Consider the following 16,139-nt stretch of genomic DNA (forward strand, 5'->3'; position numbering starts at 1 on the left):
ATCCATTTCTATACATAAGCTAACCAGATTTGGTTTAGTTAACCTATGATTAAATCAAAACTGCAGACACATTGGACACATTGGAGGAGAAACATGTCCATGCCAAAAAAAAAAAAAAGGAAAGGAAGGTGATGAGTGAAAGGTAAAAGGACAGGGAAGAGAGCAGAGAGAGAAAGGAAGGAATAGATAGGAAGAGGGAAAAGAAGCAGTAAGTTTGTTTTTCTGTTCAGGAAATGTTTTCTCTATAGCAACAAGATGAGGTCTGAGGTTAAATGGTGCAAATGTGGACTTCACAGAAAGGAAGGTGGGCATATAAGAATCACAATCAGGATTAAGTGGTTTACTGGAAATAACCTGTCCCTGTGTTTTAGCTCTATGCTATCTTCTGGAAGAGAAAAGCCTGTGCCTCAATAGAGTTTTTGATTAATTCCCCTCCACATCCAAAAATACCAGCTCTCCCGAGAAAGGGTATTTCTTTCACACTCCATATTACACATGCCATATACTTTATTGTACTAGATACAACCTCTAAACATTTACAGTAAGTGCACTTAGTAACAAAATTGTTTGCCAAAGCTCATTGGCTCTCCCAATACTTTTGAATTACAAACACGGCATTATTTAAACAGGAAAAATTAACAGAGTCCTGAGTCTCCCACATACACTTCTGGTTATCAGAATTTTATCACAGGCAAATGGGAACATTTCACGGAGGCTCTTGTTAAAATGCTGGCAGCTATCAGTGTGTTGCATTTCCATGTACCGCAGAAGACAGCAGCATAGTTTAATATCCTTGTGCTCTGTGTTTTTCTTGTGGTTTAAGTTTGTTTTATGAGGTTTCTGTTGTAATTTTTTTTGTTTTGGTTTGGGTGTTTTGTTTGTTTTCTTTAAATATCAACCTCTTTTTCTTCTTGATAGATTTAGAAAAGAGGAGCTGGATGAACAGCTTCTTAGAAAATCTTCTAAGAGAGAAAAATGGAAGGAAAGATAAGGGCACATTTTCCTAAGGAGCTGTGGCTGGACAGGTGTGGGTGTCAGTACCTTTTAAGCTAACTATCTATTGGAAGTGGCCTGTCCAATCAAATAGTAAAGCCCAAGCAATTTGTCTGAACAAATGAGACTGCAGTTGCAAATTTTCTGCTTGCAGACATCAGGGTATAGCACAGACTGATGCCTCAGAGCAAGAACTGGTTTGGAAGGACATGACAGGTACACTTGCAATATCAGGAAAGCCCTTAACAGGACCAGAAAAGGAAAAGCCTGTATTTACCTCTGCAGCAAGTGGAAAAAACCAGCCAGTTGGCTAAGACTGACCTCTGCCAGCTACATCCAGCCTCACAGTCAGAAGGTATCCAGAACAATGACAGGGACACCAGGGGTGGGGTCATGCCTCCACATAGGGTAGGGACAATGCCCTAGAGAAATGGCTTTCCCCCCTCTACTTTGCATCACCTTGATTCACACAGGCAGAAAGACAGACTAGGGGCTTTGCATCAAAGCTTCTCCATCTGGAGGTGTTCTTTTTAATCCTACCTAGGAAGAGCAATCTTCAGGGTGGACTTCTATTTCTTTCACAGAAACAGCTGCATGTTTTTTGTCTGTGGATACCCACTGCAGACAAATCTGGTTGCAGTAGCATCACAAACACAAACCCCAGATGGTTTTACAGTAGTTAAGCACGGTATCTGGTAGCATACTCCTGGGGCAACACAAATGTCAGAAAAAGCTACAAAACCAGCTTCAGAAGCAGAGCCCACTTGAGTTTCCCCTGACACACTGCTCCTGGGACCCAGAGTGGCTGTGGTTAAACCCCTGCCCACCACACCAGTACAGATCAAAAGATAGTCCATGGAGTGACCCAGAAAGTTGCATTTCAGTGCAATCCCACACTGAGACAAATTTATGTTGATATTGAGAAGTTACTCAGCAGAGGAAGGAGAACTAAAACACTGGACATAAGACGTGTCCTTTCCTCTCTGACATGCAAGTTACCCAGGCTTAATTTGCTCCATGAAGATAGCAGGCCTGCCTTTTCCTTTTTGCCAAGTGGCCCACTCCAAGCCTTTGTTGCCTGCTTGTTTAAATGCTGTTACAGCTGTGACTATCTGTCAGAGTTAAAAAACAACAATGGTGAATCTTGTTGCAACTCTTAAAAAAAACTCTGTTACTGGTGCACTAGGGACAGAGAGATATGTTTAATTTTAGGAATCCTGAAAAAGCCTTTTTTTGGTCTGCCCTCTCTTCTATCTGCTCAGCTTTTAGTATCTCAGTCAGAAGCCTGAGCTGCCTGAAGCTGCCATGGGATGCCAGAAAACTCAGAACAAAAAGGGTGCTGACAAGAAAACCAATGTGTCAAACATACATAGAATATATTTTCCATCTTTTATAAAAAAGTTGTGCTTTTTCTGACCAATGGGTTACCTAGCCTCTCTATATATGACAGCAACAGGGAATTAAAATTCAAAGGCCATCTTTTTAATTAGTTTTCATATTTATACTGCCACTGAAAATACATGAAGTAGAAAAACACATTTTCCTTGATCTGCAAATGATACTCCTTTTAATACACAGTTCCCCACCACTACAATTCCTGACACAAACACCATTACATTTGAACTTCAAGAGGATTTGCTTGGACCAGAGGCAATCAGCAACAAAAGAATTTTAATGACTGTGGGAGGATCGTTGGTATTTTAAGAAGTCTTCTAAAACCTTTTGAAGAATTTGAGATAAGTAAAAATAAGTGGGGTAATCTTTTTCCCTAAGTACTTTGCACCATGTTTTCACATAGCAGAAGTGAGTTCTACAACTGCGCAATGCGGCTGGAAAATCTGAATAGAAGAGCAAAACTTAAAAAAATTCTGAGATGAAAACAAATAGCTGGGAACCATTCTAAGGAACATAGCAAATAAATCCTATTCCAGGCTCTGGTTTTTATTCTCTTTGCTCACTGGAGCTTTAATTTCATTAGCTTGCAAAGAACTACTTAATTCACAGATCAGATTTCTTAAGGATATATGAACAACATGTCAACAACACAAAGCACTAATCAAATTTTTATACAGCAGCCATATGCTCAGTGAATTCCTCTAGAAGAATTGCACAAGCAATGTTCCTCCCATTCCATTTGATCTGAAACATTGCACTTCACCTTTTAGAAGAAAATCCACCAGTTGCCAGACATGATCCTGGATTAATATACGTGACAACTGAAGTTTAGCTGCTGCTAGGAATTCAAGAGGTTCAGCCTCTTGAATTGTTGAGTGCCTTGTTGGGTTGATCAATGTACCTGGACAACAACTGCCATCTGTCACAATCACAATGACAACACAAAACTTCATTGGGCATCTGTCTTCACAAGAGGCCTCTGGACCGACCAATGTCACAACCATGAAACTTGGAAATACCCCTGCTTTCAGGTTATTCACTCATAGCTTCTCAAAACCCACCAGACTTCCAGCAGGTTAAACTAGGGTGACTGATTTGCTGCTATTTTGCAACACCACCCTCCCACCCTATCCAGATAAATTCAATAAAACCAAGCAAACATCAGTGAAAAGAACACTTGGAAAGGGCAACCCCTCAGCCCAAAACCACCCAAAGCCTAGAATGTAGTGTCTATGGTTTTCTACTTTTGTGGGGATGTTAGGGACAGGAAAAAGTGCTCTTGCTGGATCCAAGGAAGAAAAGAATTCCAAGAACTCTTGAGAAAAGGAAACTGTTTTTCAGTCAGACGTCCTCTGTCTTTGGAGGCAGTCTTACCCTCTCCTCTCTTCTGCTTACCTGCACTAGTTCAAGTATCAAGCAGGCACTAAGGAAAAATTATGAGTGGATTAGCAAGCAGATGTTTTTAAATTAAAAAGTTCATGCAGCCTGTTCTTCTGTTTCTCAGTACAGTTCTGTGAATAAAACCAAATCAACCTGCACATTCACTTGCTCTCAAATACAGTCAGAAGAAAAGACCAGTTTTGTTCGAAGCAAGTGGGTATATTCAAAACCTTGGTCAACTGACAGTGAATGTTGTCTATTCTCTCTGCCTACTCCAGCTTCCACAGTGTCCACACAAAACTAGCTCGACAGTTCAGGTGGATTTCAGTTTTACTGAAAGCAGTGTCAAAACTCTCACTGTATTCAGGTTTTGTTCACTTGTTTCTCTTCTCTCTCCGAGCAAGGGACTGCCTATTCTAAGCAATTTTTTGCTTGGAAGCATAAAATCCAAGCATCTCCTCAAAGCAAGAGATGCTGAAAACACTGCACTTTGCTGTGTTGACCCTCTACCCTCCATTTTTTCCCTGTCCAAATGGGAGAATACCATCCCTTAAGTTACATTCCAGGATGGTACAATGAAGGATATATATTGCTGGGTTTTTTGTCTTGTTTTGAGGGGGTTATATTTTGTGTGGGTTTTTTTTCTTGTCTTTTTAGGTTTTTTACTTTTTTTTTTTGTTTGGTGGGGTTTTTTTTGTTTTTTTTTTTTTGTTATAGCGACAAATTACAATGATGAAAACAGCATCAGGAATTTACTGTTGATATATATTTTACATTGTTAGGAGAACACACAGTTTCCTGGAAAGATGTCCCAAGTTTTTATCAGCAAGATCCCACCTTTGCTCACATTTACCTGTTAATGAGTTTTGTTTACTATCAGTGGTTCTTGGCAACTGATATTCACATGAGTGACATTTCTCTTCAAAACAGTCTCATATGAAAATAAACACCTGTTAGCTTAGGTATTTATAACAGTGTACATGTGTGGCTACTATCTGAATAAGGTCCAGTCATTTGCAATGGATGAATACCTTGTAAAGTGTTGACCTTACAAAATAAAATTGTGCCTTGGTTCTTAGTAGCCCACTGCTTTTGAAACCATCATTTGAATGGTACCCTAGAAATACTTCTCAGTGCAAAAATACAGGTGTTTTGCTTTCAATTATAAGAAAGAATCCATAAAAACATACCTTTTTTTTCCCCATTAAAAATGTGTATGCTTTTTGACATGAACAAGAAAAGCATTCCAAGAGTATGCCATAAATAAAATTTTTTCACACTACCAAACTAACTGTAGCCCTTTAAGAACCTTAGGGATGTATCCTACTTTAAGAACTTATCCATAAAAAACTTGGTTCCCCTCACATGTTACAAATTTCATACTGCACTTCAAAGAAGAACCTTATATACATTGTGACTAAAGTACTGTTTATTTCATAATCTAAACAAACACTGGAATACAGTCTATGCTTTTCTACTTTCCGGCAGACTTTACAAAGAACTTTTTTTTTTTTTTTCATGATTAAAACAATCTGCATACACACAGAACATGCATTCTCTAACGCCAGTAATGAAGGTAAGAAGAGTCAGTTTCCCTCATGTTTCTGTTGCCTGTGTTAAAAAAAATACTTTTCTTTTTACTGTAGTTATGACAGTGTGGCTAAGTATACAAAGACTAGAGCACAGTTTTACTCCCTGCACAGAAAATGTTCATCACAAGCATGCTGATGGTGATACATATTACATGTCTATTAAATGATAGGCATATTTTTATCCCCTTTACTCCCTTTTTAAAAATACTAAGTGGCTACATGTAAATGCAGTGAAGCAGGTATAAGCTTAATTAATCAGAGTTGATTCAGACTGGCACCAAGATGCAGCAAAGTCCAACAAAGTGTCAGCAAGGCTTTCCATGGGCTACTGATGACCTCCTCTGCAAAGCAACGATATTCCCCTTTTTCAAAGGAGAAATCAAAGGCTTTGCAGCATGGCCAGTCCTGAGGACAGGGCAGTTTGCACTGGTATGTCAGGCCCCCTGGAAAAGATGCACTTGTAGTCCATTAGTGTTTGAGAAAACGTGAGTGGGTTACCTTCCCTAGGGCCATGCACCTGCCCCGTCCACAGCGCTGCCTGCTGCTCTTTGTCAGGCACAGGGCTGGCTGTGGTTTCACACCACGGAGTGGTCATTGCTGTGGACGCCAGCCAAGATGGTGTGGTTGAGGGAGGATGCTGAGCGATCCGAGCCTTCGGTGGGGCCGTTGGTGCTCTCGCTACGCTGGCAGCAGAGGATCTGCTTGAATGTCGCACTCATTTCCTTGTCCCGGTAGGAGTAGATAATGGGGTTCATGGCAGAGTTGAACTCTGCCAGGAGCAGGAAGAATTTTTCATAGGCCAGGACATTGCACTGGGGACAGCAAACATCGAGGAGCAGCAAGACTAATCCTGGGGTCCAGCAGATTATGAAAGCACCTAGAAAGAGAAAGAATGGACAAAACACAAAGTCTACAAACATACTAATGCACCATTACTCGTCAAAACACCACAAGAACCATCCAGACAGAAGAAGCAATGGTTAATTTGCTCTTTCAAGAGCATTGTTCCCACAATTTCTTTTCACTGACCCGATGAGAGGGATGGCTTTCAAAGATCTGTAAATGGTTATGGGCAGCACATCAGAAGAGCAAGACACACCCCCAAGCCCCAGCCCCAGCCCCCCACCATCTGAAACTCTGCTTGGCAAATACATTTACATTTAAAGTTGACAATGAGGAACATTTTTTCCCTTCAGTTAGAGAACTCTGACTAATCAATCTCTTGATCAGAAGAAACAATACTGCAATTTACTTCTCAAACTAATAAAAACAAAGAAAACCTTTCTGTGAGTGCTGTGACTGAAGCATCAGTAATAGAAAAAGAGTGGTGCAGGCAGCAATTCTCAAGAAAAAGAAAGCCTGGGTCTTGTTAAACCATTTCAGCTCCATTATGTAATGGAAAGTCCTAAACACACATCCTTCTTCCACTCAAATGCTGTCCTTCAACGGATCTACATCTTTTCTTAGGGCTCTATTCAGTCGAAATTCAGAGGCTCATCAGGCTTCAATAGTGTCAAAGCCAAAGTCTTACACTGATTAAAATGCTTCTCCCCTTCTTTCTCTGTTTTCCAAAGCTCTGAGGAGAACAAAGCCCAGAACAAAATTCAGAGCTCAATGCAGAAATTAAATCAAATGCCTTGTACTTTATTGGGAATACTGAATTAAAGGAAGATTGCAGGGTTAGAGAGGCTTTAAATATAAGCACTGCTGGGGAAACCCTTACACACCAATCATGTCAGAACAAAGACAGGGCTCCTGAGATTTCCCAGGCTGCTTTACTGAGGTGGAAACCAATGTCTTATCATCACTGAGCAGAATTAGCACAGGCAGCAGCAATAAGGGCTTCCCAGCAGCGAGTGCTGTTTTCAAACTGGTTTTCCTGCCACTGTGGTATTTATTTGTTTATATACTGCTCCCTCTTTTTCTTCAGCGATGGTGTCTTGCAGGACTAGCAGCTAAGTCAGTTCCCACAGCATGCAGACTTTTTGCCACGCCTGCCAAGAAGGTGCCAGCAATTTCCAGTTTGGGCAGTGCCAACTGTAAGCTGTGTAAACACATTTCTGTTTGGACAGCAAACCCTCCTAGATCAAACAGAAGATTTTTCCGAAGGGGTCTGCAAGCCTGCAATGTAAGCCAGGTGACAGGCACTGGTTACCACACACACAGGCTTTTTACACACCAAAAAGCATCCCTAAACTGAATTTGCTTGCAGCTAATGGTGCCACTCAATGCCTGTCGCTTTGCTGACCAACAAAGCTTGCCAATGGAAAGAAGCTGAGGGGTGAATTGCCAGCTGCCAGTAGCCATCAAGCCCTTTCACCAAATGACTTTGTCAGGGTCTCTGGCAGCAATTTGACAGCATGGGGATGAAACTCTCCCACGGTGAGGTGGTATCAAACACATGAACCCACTTCATAGCTTTTGTCTGGAGCTCTTTTGGATTCCAGCAGTCCTAGTAAAGAGTATTTGAAACCTGTGCAGAAGGCTACAGGTTTTTGTCCCTTCCTTGTACCTGCTGCTGTAAAAGTAGAAAATGGTGTCTCTTTATTTGTAGTATTGTCCATGCTGATAGAATCTGCCCCCTGCAGAGAAAAGCTCTGCTGACCTGGTTTTTACAGAAACCAAGTCAATAACTCTAATTCAACCACTCACTATTGAAACTGTGCATGTTGTGTTCAGCCTCATAGCTAGTAAGGCAGCAGTGGACTTTGTTCTAGCTTAAGCATGTATTTTCTTCACTATAGGCTGCCTTGGGAGAACAACATCAGAGATGGGAACACTAAAAGTCATGGGATCTACAGGGAAGGACAAAAGACAATGACAGCATCCTCACCAGGCCTGTAGCAGAAAAGTCCAATGTGGAAACAATGGAGCTAGCAGGAAAGCTCTCATAGCATTGTTCAAAGTTGCAATTGAAAGCTTCCATTGTCAGTTTTATTTTATTTTTTTAAAAATCTGTTGCTGAGGAACAACAGAACATTCTGTTGGCATAATTTTTGATACGTTAGAAACAGAAACAAGAAGCTCTATGGTGAAGCAGATGGGAATTTGCTCCTGAGAAACCCCCAAAGTCATCCACAAAAATCCACATGCAGCTCACTGCACTGAACACCTGTCCCTCTGGGCTCCTCAGTATCTCAGACAGGTCTGATAACATACTTGCTGAGGCTGCACTCAAGAAAAAGTGGACTGTGGTTGAGCAACTGAGTAATTGCTCTGTGCAGCTCAAGCTACACTGAAAAATGGTAAAAACAAAAGTTGCCTTTCCACTCAGCTCTGGAAGGAAATCAGTATTGTGCAAGTTGTCACCCTTCTGCTCCTAGCAAAACAGCCCCCTATGCTAATGGCTCTGGCACCTTATTAAGTGCTTGTAAATGGTGACACAAAAATGTGTCAGATTTGCTAATTTTTATTTAACTGTTGGTACCCTGGAAAATACTAAGAAGCATCTCTCACTACAAAGGGAAACATAAATGTCAGGCTCTTAAAACTTCAGATTCTGGAAACTTTATCTGTTAAACATGGAATTCTTTTTCTGGAAGGAAAACAAGGATCGAATTTTTTTTTTTCCCCTCTTACTTAGAATATTTGTTGAAGTAAGCTGGAAGTGAGATTAAATTCTTCCCCTCCCAGGAATTTGTTGTGAATTGACTTCACCAAGAATGAAGATCTAAAAATACCACATTTAATAAAACAGTGACATCCAAAAGCTTCCTGCTGCCATGTGCTGGAAAGCCTTAAGCATACGGCAAAATATTGATGTTTTTCTGCTCGGAACCAGAACTGAGAGCAGTCAAAAGTACAGCATTGGTAATTTCTAGGTGTATCTTAACATTTTACGAACTTGGTCAAAACTAAATTACAATGACACATAGGCAGATCTGTTGCATTCAGTGGCTTGAACCCTTGTGGATATGCCACAGTCATACCACTATGGCACTAGGAGAGCCCAGCATACTTGGAAAAAGGTGCAGGCTTTATGTCCTTGGGTGGCTGAAGAGCACTGTTGCCTGGACAGAGAGTACCTTGAGATATTACCTCCAGCCCTGGCAGTCCTTCAAACGCAATGGCCACTGCAAGAAGCTAAATGAGCTCTTCAGTTGCAGCAGAAGGAATATTCCCATGGAACATGGCCAAGGTCTGTCCTGAGGGCCAGACCACAGAGAGCTGGGTGAAGATGAAATGCCCGTCAGGCTGAGGGGTGAATGGCTAACCATTAGACAGGAAAGCTTGAGGGAACCAGAGAAATAGCACATCTTAGAAGATTGAATGGTCCCTACAGAATGAGAAGCATGTTTTACAGCAGGAAATATGAATTACAAAATAGTTTCTATGGCCCAATTGAACTGTCTGATGCTGTGTGATTCCTCTCATACCAACGAGAAATGAAACTCCAACTCCTTTTACATTGTCTGTCTTGCAGAGCTGTGGTACAAGTCCACTGGTGGCTCTCCAATGACCATGATATGACTACATCACATCTGTCTTGAACCCTTGTCTGGTGCATCAGTGCAGATTATGTTTCCATGGTAGCTGGATGTTGGAAACCCTTGGGTAAACAAGACAAGGCCTCACAGCAAGGTTTGATTGCAAGAGAGTAAAAACTCATGTAGGCAGTAGGCATATGAAACCAGCCATGATAATCACACAAAAATCTGTGAGTACAAGAACAAAAGAGAAAACAACTCCAAAAACCAGAAGCAGAGAAGAAATAAGCTACACAAGAATAAACACCAATGAACTAATCACTCATTACTAGGATACCAGACTGGATGGCTACTCATGAAACTTCTTGTGTTAGCAGACAAAGTGTTTCCTAAGCAGCACTCTTTTTTTTTTTCTTTTTTTTTTTCTTTTGTCTTTTGCCTTGGAGAGCCTATGTCTGTGTTTATTCTGTGAACATTTGTTTTCCTCCAACTCAAAAGAGCAAAATAAAAGAAGCACTTCTGCTTCTGCCAAGTCACACACTGCTGTGCTTCAGAGGCTCCAGAGGGATGTAGCTTTTGTCAATGCACACCTATTCTGAGACACCCTTCTTCTCTGCCTTAACCACACTGTGTCCCTTTCATGTGCTCTCATCTATTCATCTTGTGTGTTAACTCTGATACCTGGCATGGGGTCACACTCACCCTGCAAATTCCTCAGTCTATGTGTAGAGGAAAAATATTGAAAGGGCCTCTTTTTAGTGGAGAAGAAAAAAAAAATCTCCTGTGTTTGCAGTTTTTTAAGATTACAGGAATAGGATAAGGAACAAAGACAGAAAATATAAATTCCAGCTGAACTGCAGGAACATTTATAATCTGCTGCTGTTGCCCTTCTACTCTTGTCCACCCGCTGTCCTCTTGAAATCCCCTCCTGCCCTCAGAATGGCACTTGTGACAGGCAGCTGCACCCCCCTTCCTCTGGGACAGCAGTGACTGAGAGAAGAGAGGGCATTGAATATCACTGCTCTCACTGTTATCACAGCCACCAACAGGGAGAAGAGTCCTTCTGCACTTGGTGCAGGCTGAAAGCAATGATCTGGGAGAATGATTTGTTTTAATTAACAAAACCATAGCCAAAAAGGGCTGCAGAAGTGCCTGGCATAATCCCACCCTCAGCAGGGAAAGCCACTTGCAATGCTAGCTGAGGTGCAAGCTTGTCAGCTGCAACACAACTGTGCTTCTTCATCTGTAAACTGTATCAATGATCCTCCTTATCACACTGAGCATTATCTTGTGCAAATCATGGACAGAGATAAGTACTGCAAGCAATAGTGCTTATTTACAGCTATGTATTGTTTTCCCTGACACAAATATGACAGCATGAAATCTAAAATGAATGAATTATATAGATGCCAAAGATTATGAAGATCATTTATCATTCTGTAAACATACAGAGTGTAGGAGCGATTCTTCTAATTCTAGTCTGACCTCATTTTCCCCAATTTTGACACAACACTATTACAATGTAGCTACTAATAGTTCTTGGTGGATGAAAAGAATGTTGTTCTTGTTGTTTTCATTTTCTGCTAGAAATAATTAACATAGGGGTATGCTATGTTTGCTTCCACCCATGGAATTTTTGTATGAAGAAATAGAATGTGACTACCACATTTGGATCAGATTAATAAATTTAAAATAATTGTATGCTAAATTTGGCAAATTCTGAAGAACTTTCTATATGAACGGCTTGCCTCTCCATCCACAGACTCCAAAAGATTTCAGGAGAAGGATGACAGTGAAGGAAAGTCCCTGAAAAATACCTCAGGTTGGGGAGAGCTGCCTACAGGGTACCAGTAAGAATGGCCATGTTCAAAAAGGTGCTATCAGAACAGCTTTGTTTATTCAAGGTGTCTTTATTTAAAAAAGCTGTATGAATTCTGAAAGAGTGAGAGATTCATAACACACTCCTTCTGCAGTTTTTGATTAATTGTAATATGCTGCCTTCTCCTATGTACCTCTGGGAGACTTTAACACTATGGGTACCTTTGTGCTTCAAGCCAAACATTTATCTGGTGGGGCTGTGTGTGAAAGAAAGAGGAGATATCTCCAGAAAGAAAGGGGATAGCAGCATAAAACAGGAAATGAGAAACTACACAAAGGTAAATAAAATCTACATTCATATTCATGCAACACTATCTTACACATACTTCTCTAAGATGATTTGAAGCAAGAGGATGTGAGCACATAAGAGAGAGTACACAACTAGAGAGCATATGAAAGGAGCTGGGTGACACAAGCCACCAGCTTGTCTTTCTTAACACTATATATGCCCCATCCCTAGGGATCCATGTACTAGTCTCCTGGGAGCTGAGCAGCTCTAAATGTGCAAGTTGTCAATAAAACCCTATCCTCAACTTCATCAAATATTTTAACTCCATGTGAATTCTGTAACTGACAGGTTTGTGAGATTTTTCAGTCTACTGTACCCATGGTTTGTAAAGGGATTTTAGAATAAGCTGGTTCTGCTAGTATTGCATCAGACCTCTGATTTCCTACTTTTTCCACAGCTACCTGCACATGCACAGTCCAACCTCTTGCTGAATCTTGTTCTGGGAATTTCAGCTAGCAAGTTAAGCCAGACTGTACAAAATAATGGGTGGATTGTGTAGGAACAGAGAAATCATGTCTTGCTCAAAAATGTGTTTCCTCTTCTCAGCAGGAATTCAGAATGTATCTGCTCCAAGCATCTGTCTTCACCTTTGAAGGTGCACAGAATTGTTTTGGTGTTTAAGGCATAGCTATCTTTGTCAACAAACCATCCCTTCTCTAAGGAGCCCATTTGCTTCCATCTTCAGACATTTGTTTGGTTTAAAACTTGTTAATGACTTAATGTGAAAGCAGCCTTCGGGCTCTGCCTGTGTTCTGGCTGGACTGGGAGGAGCAGCAAGCCTTGACCCCAAAGAGTGAACTTCTGTGTATGTTAGCATCACTTCTTTCTGGGCCTTAATATTTAGTATTTCATGTGTGTCTGTTCATCCATCCAATCCTCATCCCTTTCTTTCATTTCAGAAAAAATAAAGTAAAACCTCTTTCTAAGGGGACACACCATCTTGACTACCAATGATATTCCTGCTGGCACCTAGACTCCTTTGCTACAGGCTGGCCTCTACCTGTTCTTTTCCAGCACTCATATCTCCACATTGGCCCTGTCATTTCATCATTGGAACACAAATATCCTGGTGAAATCTTTAAGTCAAAGCCTTTTTTTAAAACCAGACACACTTTGGCAGCTGTACCTGCTACACAAAGGGTCAGCTGAAGAAACATCTGACCTATCATGGTTTCACAGGGAGTTGACAAAAACTACTAGCCAACAATTCCATTGGCACCACTAGCAGCATGACCACTGTCTCCGAGCATGGAGATAGTCAGACACAAAATGCCTGTGGCCAGTAGGGCTGTGCCTACAGTGATCATACCTTCCTTTTTCTCAGGGTGGGCCAACACTTTTCATCCTCTTTTCCTGCTTCGCTTTGCAAGTCCAGACCAGAGGTGATGAAGAGCAGTTTTCCCTCAGCCAGACTCACAAGCTGTGAGACTCTCTAACTCCCAGCTGTGGGAATCCTTGTGAGCTGGCTCTCTGCAGCACCTTGTGCTTGCTGCCCCGAGTGCTTACTGCCATGTGCTGGAGGCAGGCTGTACTGACACTCAGACTCCTGGCTTTCCTTCTGCAGGTCCTATCTGCTGCATGTCTTCCCACCCAGACACCACCAGGTGGCCTTTCCTGGCACCAGATGTGGGTGTTTCCAATACCAAATGGTCTCCATGCACTTTTATATCCCTGTAGCATCTAAAGCTTTGGAAGTTTGAAACACCAAACAGACAGAAAAGCCTGGGGATGACCAATAACAAAATAAGACTAACTGCAGAGAAATGAAACTGAGCAGTAGCAAGCCACCAGAACTTATTTCATGGGTGCTCACTGAACTCTAGCCCAGGTTAACACTTGATCCAATTCCCTGCCTGGTGCTTCCAGTCTTACAAATGACTGTACTGTTTTTTGGCCAGCTGATCCAGCTGTCTTCAAGTATTCCACAGCTGACATCTCTGAAGGAGAACTCCAATGCAAATGGAGGAGACCAGGACAGTTTCTCAATTGACATTTGCAGACCTAAGGTGTTTGAATAGTCCTCTTCTAGAACACACTTGTAATGGTTTTAAAGAACAACTTGAAAAGAGGAATGTGAATAACGCATTCCAAAAATAAAAGCATAATCTTAATCCTGTTGCAATTTATCTGTATCCATTTGAATCCCTCAAAACAAGAAAAATAGAATTTGCTCCTGATCCAGTAGCTGCAGGAGAGAGATGGTACACTGCCCCTCTGCAAAGGGAGAAATTAAGGCTTTTATCTATAGAAAACATTTTAGACAAAAACAGGAAGTCATTAAATGCCAGTGGTCAGCATTCCAACTGATTTCTAAATTCATAAAGATATGTGAAGCTTATGTCTGAATAAAAGCTTGGCTGTTGCCAAAGCCATCTGATAACTGATCTCTGTGTAAAGACAAACCATAGTCCACGTGGAGTTTCTCTGCTGCCAAAAAACCTGACACACAGAGGAAATTTTGGTGTCTTTTTCAATTTTTGGGTGTTCTAGACAAGCCTTTATGCTCTGACTTGAAAACAAATACTCCAACAGTCCCAAATCAGTGCTGGTAGCTTGGATGGAAAATGAACACGTAAGCCCAGCAGATAAGAGGTTCTTGGTACTGGTCTCCCTGGGTCACAGGACAAAGAAAAGCAGGCAAGATATGTCTGGGGAAAACTGGAAGCAAGAATCGTAGAATCCTAGAAATACTTGGGTTGGAAGGGACCTTAAACATCATCCATTTCTAACCCTTTGCCATGATAAGGGATGCCACTCACCTCATCAGGTTGCACAGGGCCCTGTCCTTGAATACTTCAAGTGATGGGACAGCTACAACTTCTCTGGGCAACCTTTCAAGTGCCTCACCACCCTCATGATAAAAAAATTCTTCCTAATTTCTAATCTTAATCTACTCTTTTTCCATTGAAAACCATTCCCACTTGTTCTATCACTCCATGCTCTTGTAAACAGTCCTTCTTCAGTGCTCTTGAAGGTCTCTTTCTGGTACTGAGAGCTTCTTTACGTTCTTCCCAGAGCCTTTTCTTCTTCAGGCTGAACAAGCCCACTGCTCTCAGCCTCTGCTCCAGCCCTCTGATCATCTTGGCCCTCCTCTGAATCTGCTCTAATGAGTCTAAGAAACAACCTTTAGCTCATACCTGGCAACCTGTTTTCACCCCCTAGTCCAAACTCAGCTGTGATTCTCTTTAGGGGCTCTGACTGCTCATCATGAATTGGGAGTTCAGGTGGGGGACAGAACTCTCCTTGACTAGCAAGAGGACTCTGTCTGAAGGGTATGGGTGAGGCTTTCAGGTCCCAGATGTGGGGCAGCTGGAGGTCACCTGGTCTCTTGAAACATGAACATGCTTCTGCAGAAATGAAGGCTCACTGCAAGACATCCTGTGAGGAAGGAGTAGGACAGCTGGCACCCAACAAGCAGGGCTTGCAGACTGGACTCTGTGTGCTTCTGCGAGGTACGTTTAGTGTGCTTGGGACTTGGGTGTTTTGCTGCTTTTCTAGTAGCTGCAGTTTCCAATCACAGAAAAATAATTCACAGCCATGTGGAAAAAGCCCTGTTCGGCCCACATTTCCTACAGAAGTCCATATACCTTCTGCAGTACTCTGATACTTTCCCAGGCATTGTCAGAATGCCACGTTCAAACCATGTGGCATGTTTAACAGATATCAAACAACTTTGCTACGTGAGACTGTTTAATTGTATTGTCCTCTGCTATTAAGGACATTTAAGTGTTACTGGTATTATGTTTGGATAAGGCCCAGCTGCAACACAAGATTCCAAATGAAGCCTGGGTGGATGCAATTTAATATGTAAAGGACTGCCTTGATTCTTACATAAGATTAAACTAATAATATTAGAAGAAAAATATTAGCCTCTGTCAGTTTCCTTAATAGGAATAAAACTCTCTCATGCTAATACCAGACCCTGAGTAAGAGAAAGTGTTACCAAGTGTTACCAGCTCCACCTCAACTGCAAGAAAACTTGGTGTGCTTTTAATTTATATAGCCATACTAACATTTATCTGATTATAGCTATCTGGTTAAGCTATGGTAGAAATTCTTTGAGGGAACTGCATTAAGATTGGTCACACAAAACAGTTTTAAGAACAGGAATCCATGCTGATATGCTGTGCATCTCTGAGAAAACAAGGAACACAAGCTCCAAAGTGAAGTGGGCAATAGGGTAAG

General features: G+C 41.5%; 1 protein-coding gene across 1 annotated transcript in view; it reads right to left on the reverse strand.

Moving 5' to 3' along the window:
• Window positions 1-5,179: 5,179 nt before the first annotated feature.
• Window positions 5,180-16,139, reverse strand: part of LPAR1 (lysophosphatidic acid receptor 1) — a 67,910-nt gene continuing 56,950 nt past the window's right edge. The window contains exon 4 of the mRNA XM_058827450.1: window positions 5,180-6,237. Within this exon, the coding sequence (XP_058683433.1) occupies window positions 5,936-6,237 (302 nt within the window). The 3' untranslated portion in view covers window positions 5,180-5,935. The remainder of the gene's footprint in view (window positions 6,238-16,139) is intronic.

This window comes from Poecile atricapillus, chromosome Z (assembly GCF_030490865.1).
Source record: "Poecile atricapillus isolate bPoeAtr1 chromosome Z, bPoeAtr1.hap1, whole genome shotgun sequence".
In the NCBI taxonomy this organism is placed as follows: Eukaryota; Metazoa; Chordata; class Aves; order Passeriformes; family Paridae; genus Poecile; species Poecile atricapillus.